Source organism: Cryptomeria japonica, chromosome 11 (genome assembly GCF_030272615.1).
Source record: "Cryptomeria japonica chromosome 11, Sugi_1.0, whole genome shotgun sequence".
NCBI lineage: Eukaryota > Viridiplantae > Streptophyta > Pinopsida > Cupressales > Cupressaceae > Cryptomeria > Cryptomeria japonica.
In genome coordinates, this window is record NC_081415.1 from 173,824,798 (window position 1) to 173,835,036 (window position 10,239).

Here is a 10,239-nt window from a genome sequence, read left to right on the forward strand (position 1 = left end):
TTCTAGTGAAAGAAAGGAATCACGTAAAGTTTTATTATTCGGAGGTTCACATTTTATACGGGAAACGGAATAGAACATCTGCCAAGTCAAATGAGCCATTATTTCTCACTAATTCAAACATGGGGGCAGCATTTGATCATTCAGCAAGCGTAATCAATAATAGGAGGTATTGCTAACACTGAATTTCGTCTTAAGCTACAGATAATGCCGAGAGTAAATTGAATCCTTTTACAACATCTTGATCACAAACCAGCGTGGAGAGATAATCCAAAAGTAGGTTTGACATATTCATAAACAAAATAGTCACTCCCAGAGGATTACTACATTATCCCACGGAGATTTAGTTTCCCTACATTGAGAAACATTGTAATCAACAGAGAATTTCATCAAGAAGCTTATATCTCTTCTTATTTTTCCTTTCTATACTGTCTATTAATTCAGAGTTTTTCTTTTTCTTCAGCTCTTTGGGTATCTGTCCATCAATTTCAACACAAGATTTTGTCATATTTCTCTTGCGTTTGCTATCGTGGGTCATGTTTGTGCACTCTCCAAACCCAGGAGAACTTCTCATTCTTTTAACAGAATCCCTGATCATAAGCTTAACATCAGAGCCTGCATCCTCCTCTGGAATACTGAAACACCAATCACATACTTCACTGATACTTTCAACTGATTCATTCTCAAAATATGCTCTGCTGCAATATCTGCCCAAGAAAGCAAAAACCAATCTTTCAATATTTACGGCCTCTACATAAATGCAGTGAATGAATTCTTATTTCCCAATTAGCATATACTGCATGAAACTTTGCTGTCTAAAATTGAATAAACTGAAAGCAATAAGGAGTGAGATTGATATCTTACTGATGCTGGAAACGAATTGAACATTTTGTGCATTGGAATAGATAGATCTGAAAGCCCACATCCCCACACATACTGCACTCCATTGTTGTTTCTTCTTATTCTGTAATTGAGATTGTATAGTGCACCTAAAATAGCAGAAAGCTTGTTTGATGTATAAAGTCTAGAAGACAGGGAAAGTAGTGAGAAATTGCTAAATAAAGGAAATCCATTAAAACACGGAGGAACGCGGGGAAGTAACGTTTGGGTGGACTTGCATCGTATAGTCCGTCTTGAACACGGTACACGATATTTGAGTTGAGTGTGGGTCCTTTGATATAATTTGGAATGAAGCATCAATTCGGCTAGCTCAGCTTTCTATGTCGACTTCTATATCTGAAAGAATAAACTAAAATAAATATTGTCTTAAATTTAAATTGGTTTTCATGACTAAAGTTATCCTAAATATGGAGATGATAAAATATGTAGTATTATTTTATAAATAAAGAGAATATATTTTTTTTAATATTAAATATCGAGAGACCAAAATAAGGAGAGTTTATACAAAAACGAGGATGTGAGGCAAAGCCTCAGCCATTTTAGTTTTTTAAATATCAATGATAATTACAATCATTTTTTATGCATGTTGTTTAAATTTTGGCTTTCCAGTTGAGAACTAGTTGTAAGATCTATTAGACTTGCCTTTTCTTCATTTTGTTGTTTCTTGGGATTAGGGTCCTTACCTGATTTAATAATAAAAAATCTATATGACATTTTTAAAAGCAACAAATTTTTATTTTGCTAGGGCTCTTATGCATTGTACCTCATCCTTAGATGGTGTCTCTTCTTACTCTGACAAAAAAAATGATGTTAGGAAGCCTCAAACCTCTAGTTTATTCTACAAACAATAGTGAAGTTTTTTAGGGGCTTCAACAACAATGGTGATAAAAAAGGTTGAATTTTTAGAGGGTGTCTCCTTTTGATCTTGTGTAATCCACAATGCCCTCAATAGGGGCTGAAATCCTTTGCTTGGCATTCATGTCATACAAAGGCAATGAAACCTTTGGGTGATGGAGAAAATTCTACCATAAACAAGAGCATCCCCCTAAGGCCAACCAAGTTATTGACAATTATCAAGTTCTTTGGCAAGGTCAGAAAGGAAGTAATTGAAAGGTAACCTTTGATGAAAGGTAACCTAGAAATTTATCCCTAGAGTTGTGGTTTCTTATTATGTGAAGGACTAGGATGATGTCCTCTATGAGTGTTTGATCAAGAGGCAACACATGCTCCTACACAAATATTAGTACCCTAGGTTCAACCCTTCCACCAAATCATTCAATGTGAAGCTTATTTGGGTCTAGATACCAAACCTACCATTATGATTTGGGTTTGAACCTTTCTTCAAACCCATTGGAAACTCTTTAAGCACTTTATAGTAATAGATATAAACATCACATATTTTTCTCACACTACCTTCATTCACATCCTTTTTCATATGAATATGTTGAGAGATCTCCTCGCTAGAATCATTTTTAAAGTGGTTAATCAATATTGGTCACAAATCCAAGATTATGAAGGCTTGCCCTTCCGCTATCATAAATATTTTGAAATAGGATACATTGCCAATGATTCTTAGTGGATCGATGTGATCCTCATCATTATATCATGGATGCCTCCCATGAATAATCTATGAAGGATCCTATAGTGTCATAAAATTGTGACCCTAGCAATTTTTGACCGCATTAGCATCCTCACTCATGCAAGATTGAATCCCCTAGCCTGATCGGAGGCTAGAGACTGCTCAACCCTCAGAAATTGCTTCTCCCTTGGCCTCTGCACCACCCAGTTTGCACTTTGCCATGGAGAAAGGGGTAGGACAGGGGCGTGGTGCCCCTGTCCCTGCCCGATTTTGGGGCAGGACACAGGGATAACTTTAAGAAACCACCCCTCGGGAAAAAGTGTAAAATCCTGGCGAATCAAACATTATTTTTTGGGGAAAATTTTCATATTGATGGTGAATTTTTTTTCAAAGTAGGAAAAAAATTATTGTGTATTGGTGATTTTTTCCTAGGGTACGAAAAATTACATAAAATTGTGGTGAATAATACCTTGTTCTGTGGGTAAAATATATATTGTAGGAGGCAAATATTTTTTGTTTAAAGGAACAAATATATAATTGTATGGGCAAAAAATTTTAGTCCGAAGGAAAAATTATTTAAGCATGTTGGCAGTTATTATCCACCGCTTGAAAATTATTTAATTTGTTTGGCTAATATTTTGTTATTTATGGAAAAATATATATTTTATTGGCGATTTCATGAATTCATTGCCATTAATAGACAAGGCGCATGATACATCACATTGAGTCTAGACTCTGCATGATGTATCGATAAGAACGACCTCTTTGACACGTGAAGGGTTCAACACGTACCTAAAATCCATCATTGATTTCAAACCGTTTGATGATCGTAGATCAATGGCTGAAGTTTTATTTCGGCCCAAATTTCTGAAGAGAAAGTAGTTCAGGAGAAAGTGTCCAGAATGGAATTGGATTCAATAGACACATATCAAATGTCTCGGTCGATAATGCCTACCATTTAATATATGTCTAGTCACTAACTACAATCCACTCTATCCCCACGACTTCCAATGTGGTACTTGGTACTAGTTTATAAATTATAGTTGTTTCCAATTTGGTACTGGTTTATAGCTATTTCCAATTTGGTACTCATGCATTTATTTGGTACTCGTACATTTATTGGAAAGATTTACAGAGATATACGAAAGATTTAAAAAAATTTAAAGCAATTAATACGGTTAGAGAAGGTATTATTACAATCAAGAACTTCGGCTATTTATATACGATCTCTTCTTCTTTCATCTTTAATTAGCCTTTGGTGGATAAATCATTGGAGCTCATGGTATTTAAATTCTGCCTCTAGTTTAGGTGTATAGGCTCAGGCTGTTTAATTTGGTAACTTGATTTCTCAAGATGGACACTCCTATCTGCTTGAGAAGCATTTCTGTGGAGGACCAGAGGGCCTTTTTGGGCTCCGTTAGAGACCCAACTCTTCAATTAGTCTGCAAGGAGGTTGGGATGTTTACTAATGAGGCTATGAGGATGGTGTTGGGCAGAGACTTTCTGCATGATGAAAATAGATATTATGTTAACACAGATGCTACGTCCGGATTCTTGGTGTCTCTTCTGAACCTCAGAGGAGACAAGGTAAATATGTTGATGTTGTTAAGGAAGGTGTGTAAAGAAGACTTCCTTGGAGATGACATTAGTGTTGTCGTCCTTGTAGAAGTAGGGGTGGGAATCCCTTGGGTGAGTGAATTAACCAAGCTTATCCTCCCTAACCAAACAGTGCCAGTGGCCAGGCAACCATTTCTTTCGAACTAGAATGCGGAGCAGTTGACACATCATAGGAAATAGGTGTAGATTGGTAGGGACATTCTCTGGAAATGGTTCCTCCTAGACGACTTTCCAAACTATAGTTGGGTTGAAGAATTCTCTCATCTTATAATGTCTGAAGAATTCTACATGGAGGGAGGGCGAGATTTTTAGGGTAAACCATGAATGTGTCCACTACCTATGCCCTAGCCTCGACCCCCTAGTAGTTTTGTTTTTTGGCTATGTCCTTGTAACCTCACAGGCTCAGTGGCTCACTCATTTTGGCTTTAAATGTTATGAGGGACTCAAGTCTCAAACATGTAAAAATTGTAAATTTCTGAAACATAAATATTAATGATAATTTTGCCTCTTATGGATATAAAAATGCTTTCTATTTCATTTTATTAATGATAATTTTGCAAATGCTTTTTGTCTATGAGCTACGTTATTTTAATATTTCGTTAAACAATGGAAATAAATTCAATAATGTGATCCATTTTATGTAATGCTTCTTCCTCTATATTTAATATATATATATATAATCTAGTTCGTTCCATTAATTATTTGTACATTGATTATCGTTGATTATAATTTTATAAATATATAAAAAAAAGATGTTTATCTCGCGAAAACAAGTGAATTAAAATTCCAACTTACTTGTTGTTTAAGTTTTAAACTAGTGCATGTGTGGATTGGTACATGCTATGATTTATAGTTACAATTTTAGCATTATGAAGAAATTTGAGACATTTATGAATGGTAGATGGGATCACTTTCATGTGAGAGAACCAAGGATGTTCCAACTTCACACAAAATTGATCTGATGTAGGAATGATAGCAAAAATGACATCTAAGCACTTAGTACCAACCTTAATGGGAAGAGTAATAGAACCTATAGTAGGACAAGAGAAATCATCAAAGATTTTAACCACTGAACCAAATGTATCATATGTTACTTCATGCAATTGTAAAGTATAAAGATATTCTTAAGTTATTACATTCACCATACATGTTGGATCAACAAGACCCCCTCGTGAGAGTATGTCTTTGATCTTTGCAGTGATATATAGTGGGCCATTAGGTGTTTCAATAGTCTCACTAGGATCAAAGGTAATGCATATTGCATAGGTCCTTAGGAGGTGTAGATTTATCAATAAGATTCACCACATTATTCGACTTAAGGCCAAGGTCATTAGAAGAAAATTCAAGATTCTCAGACTCAATTAGAGAACATGACTAGACTCAATTAGATCAATGGCTTAGAGTGGATTTTGGTCCAAATATGGGAAGTATACACATTTGTAAGAACTTCGCCCGAAATTGAACATTTTACATTTAATTAACTATAATTGTCTATAAAGCTCTATTTCGGGTGGAAGTTGAAAAAGATTAAAAAGACTTCAAAAACAGTCTGAAAAAGTGACCCGAGTTTGGCGATGTGTCCAAAAAATCGTAAAAGTCATGGGACCCACGACAACTAACAATAGATACCAAGGTATGTGCAGGGTCATGGTGTGCCAAAACAAGCCCATAAGTGGCAATGAAATTTAAAAAAATCAGAGTTATGCAACTTGACATGAAAATTTGAATAAGTTGTGAACATTATTTTTAAAATATATAAGAAGAGAATCTATAGAAAATTGAATGTAGTTTCTAAGATACTAGTTGTTTTTTGAAAAAAAAAATCCTATTTGATGAAAATTTCAAATTTCAATGCAGTGGTACTAAAATTTCAGGAAAAAGATAAGAAGTAGACGTATGTCTAACCACCCTAATCACAATCAAATCATAATGTTTTTTAATAGTAATTATAATATAAATATTAGACTCATGTCTGGATGTGACATGCATTTTTTTATAATTTTTTATAAAGTAAATAATTATTTATGAATATTTTACTATAGCTTTTTAGAAATTCAGAAACTCCTATGTCTGACCACCTTAACTTGGCCAACACCTTATGAAATTTAATTTTTAAAAATTTTTCCCTATAGTAGACGAAGCATAGGATGTGATACATGTTTCAGATTCAAAAAATGTTATACCGTTTGAAAGTTATGAGTGTTTTCAATTAGTCTATCAATGAGGACTATTGTCAGAATTCAATTCAAAAATAAATAATAATTATTTATTAAATTCAAAATTAAGACAAGCCTTATATTGTTGGAAATGTAAGAAAATCCATAAAAAACCCTTTTCTTTTTATCAATTTTGGCTTCAAAAAAAATCGTCAGCCACCAATGTAAAGTCTAGAAAATCAAGGAATGATGAAAAACACATTTTTTCAGTCAACTTTCCAGGCTTGTCATTTCCAAGCCAAATCCCAAAGCATTCCCGAGCCAAAATTTGAAATTTGAAAACTATACAACAAAAATCGGATATCTGATTTTAATGAGTAAATTCACTAACTAAATTTGCACATAATTAATCTATTGTTCATTAATATATTATTATATAATATCTTAATATATTAATTAATAAATAAATTAGTATATGATATTAGGGAGAGAGAGAGAGAGAGAGAGAGAGAGAGAGAGAGAGAGAGAGAGAGATGGGGAGTGGGAAGGGAGAGAGAGATATAGAGATTAGGAGAGAGAGAGAGAGAGAGAGAGAGAGAGAGAGATGGGGAGGGGGAAGGGAGAGAGAGATAGAGAGATTAGGGGAGAGTGAGAGAGATATTATGGGTCCTGTGGTGTCCTAAGGGGTCATATTGTGTCCTACAACCCCTTAGGACACCATATAACCCCTTAAGACACCAAATTGTGTCGTTATGGGTCATTGTATTCTAAGGGGTCATATTGTGTCATATGACCCCTTTAAGACACCATATGACCCCTTAGGACATAATATGACCCTTTATGACTCTATAGGGTGTCGTTATGGGTCATATGACCCCTTATGACACCATATGGTGTCGTTAGAGGTCATATGGTGTCCTGAGGGGTCATATTGTGTCCTACGACCCCTTAGGACACAATATGACCCCTTAAGACACAATATTGGGTCATTATAGGTCCTATGGTGTCCTATGGGATCATATTTTGTCCTAAAATCCTTTAGGACACCATATGACACCTTAACACACCAAATTGTGTTGTTATTGGTCATATGGTGTCCTAAGTAGTCATGGGACAACATATGACCCCTAAGGACAACATACGACCCCTTATGACACTGTATTAGTTCGTTATGAGTGATATAGTGTCCATAAGGGTCATACTATGTCCTACGATCCCTTAGGACACAATATGACCCCTTAAGATAGCTAATTGTGTCATTGGGGTCATGTTGTGTCCTAATGGGGCATGTGACACCATATGACCCATAAGGACAACATATGACCCCTTATGACACCATATTGGTTTGTTATGACTCATATGGTGTCCATAGGGGTCATATTGTGTCCTACAACCCCTTAGGACACCATATGACCCCTTAAGACACCAAATTGTATTGTTAGGGGTCATATGGTGTCTTAATGGATCATGGGAAACCATATGACCCCTAAGGACAACATACGACCCTTATAACATCATATTGGGTCGTTATGGGTCCTATGGTGTCCTAAGGGGTCATATTATGTCCTACGACCCCTTAGGATACCATATGACCCCTTATGACACCATATTGGTTTGTTATGAATTATATGGTGTCCATAGGGGTCATAGGACACCATATGACCCCTAAGGACAACATACAACTCCTTATGACAACATATTGGCTTATTATAAGTCATATGGTGTCCATAGGGGCCATATTGTGTCCTACAACTTGTTAGGACACCTTATGACCCCTTAAGACACCAAATTGTGTTGTTAGGGGTCATATGGTGCCCTAATGGGACATGGGACACCATATGACCCCTAAGGACAACATACAACCTCTTATGAAACCATATTGGGTCGTTATGAGTCATAAGGGGTAATATTGTGTCCTACGACCCCTTAGGACACCATATGACTCCTAATGACATAATTTGGTGTCTTAAGGGGTCATATGGTGTTCTAAGGGGATATATTGTGTCCTACAACCCCTTAGGATACCATATGGTCCCTTAAGACACAACATTGTGTCGTTATGGGTCATATGGTGTCCTAAGGGGTCATGCGACACCATATGACCCCTAAGGACAACATACGACCCCTTATGACACAAAATGGTGTCGTTAGGTGTCATATGGTGTCATAAGGGGTCATATTTTGTCCTACAACCCCTTAGGACACCATATGACCCCTTAAGACACCAAATTGTGTCATCATGGGTTATATTGTGTTCTAAGGGGTCATGGGACACCATATGACCCCTAAGGACAACATATGACCCCTAATGAAACCATAGTGGGTCGTTATGGGTCGGATGGTGTCCTAAGGGGTCATATTGTGTCCTACGACTGCTTAGGACACCATATAACCCCTTAAGACACAAAATTGTGATGTTAGGGGTCTATGGTATCCTAGTGGATCACGAGACACCATATGACCCCTAAGGACAACATATGACCCCTTATGGCACCATATTGGCTTGTTATGAGTCATATGGTGTCCATAGGGGTCATATTATGTCCTACGACCCCTTAGGACACCATATGACCCCTTAAGACACCAAATTGTGTCCTTAGGGGTCATATGGTGTCCTAATGGGTCAGGGGACACCATATGACCCCTATGGACAACATACAACCCCTTATGACACCAGATTAGTTTGTTATGGGTCCTATGGGGTCTTAAGGGATCATATTATGTCCTACAACCCCTTATGACACCATATGACCCTTTAAGACACTAAATTGTGTTGTTATGGATCATATGGTGTCCTAATGGGTCATGGGACACCATATGACCCCTAAGGACAACATACAATCCTATATGACACCATATTGGGTCATTATGAGTCATCTGGTGTCCATAGGGATCATATTATGTCCTATGACCCCTTAGGACACCATATGACCCCTTAAGACACCAAATTGTGCCGTTAGGGGTCATATGGTGTCTTAATGGGTCATGGGACACCATATGACCCCACTCACCACTCTCCCCCTCTCCATCTCTCCCCTAATCTCTCTCTCTCTCTGTGTCTCTCTCTCTTCTCTCTCTCTCTCTCTCCCTCTCTCTCCCCTATCTCCCCTAATCTCTCTCTGCCCCTCCCTCCCTGTCTGTCTATTTCTTTCTCTCTCTCTCTCTCTCTCTCTCTCTCTCTCTCTCTCTCTCTCTCTCTCTCTCTCTTCCCCCTCTCTCCCTCTCCCCCCTCTCTTTCTCTCTCTTCACCCCTCTCTCTCTCTCTCTCTAAAATATGAGTAATAAAATTGGATATCGGATTTTAATGGATATCCAATTTCAGTCATTGTCATTAATGTGGAAATAGTAAAAAAATAAGGCAGCAATGGCAAAAAATTTTGGGACCACAAATTTATACCTTAAAATCGGATATCGGATATCTGATTTTTGTAAATAAAATAGAGCCTTGTGGGCCATTTTGTGGATTCCAATGGACCACAGTCTGCATATTCTATTTTTTGTCGACGATCATAGGTTTTCAGACAGGCTAAGACAAATTTGTGCTTTTGAGAGATTCTTAAAGTTAAATCTTACATTGTCAATCATTTAGGAGCATCTTTGTGAAGGTAAATGGGGAGTAGTAGTCGTCGGAAGTCTAAATGCAAAAGAAAACTTTCAAATGACCAAATTGAAGTGTATAGAGAAAGAGATAGAGAAGGTCATAGGAGGAGAAGACAAGGTATGTTAAACATTGCTACTGTTACTTCAAGTGAAGAGGAAATTGAATTTGAAAATGTGTCACAAGTTATTGAAAATGAAAATGTAGATTTTGAAAGTTAAAATTTTGAATATGTTGAAAATTTTGAAAGTGATAATGAAAATGATCAACATGTGGAAATTTTTTACATAAGAGGTGAACATGTGGAAAATTTTGACACTGCAGGTGAACATGTGGAAAATTTTGACATTGGAGGTGAAAATGTGGAAAAATTTGACATTGAAGGTGGAATT

General features: G+C 36.7%; 1 protein-coding gene across 1 annotated transcript; it reads right to left on the bottom strand.

Moving 5' to 3' along the window:
• Nucleotides 1-280: 280 nt before the first annotated feature.
• Nucleotides 281-1,046, bottom strand: LOC131859745 (uncharacterized). Its single transcript, XM_059213768.1, has 2 exons — nucleotides 862-1,046; nucleotides 281-704 (listed from the first exon to the last, which is right to left on the bottom strand). Exons 1-2 carry the CDS (start codon nucleotides 942-944, stop codon nucleotides 371-373), a joined length of 417 nt encoding a protein of 138 aa, XP_059069751.1. The 5' UTR covers nucleotides 945-1,046; the 3' UTR covers nucleotides 281-370.
• Between the last annotated feature and the right edge of the window lie 9,193 nt (nucleotides 1,047-10,239).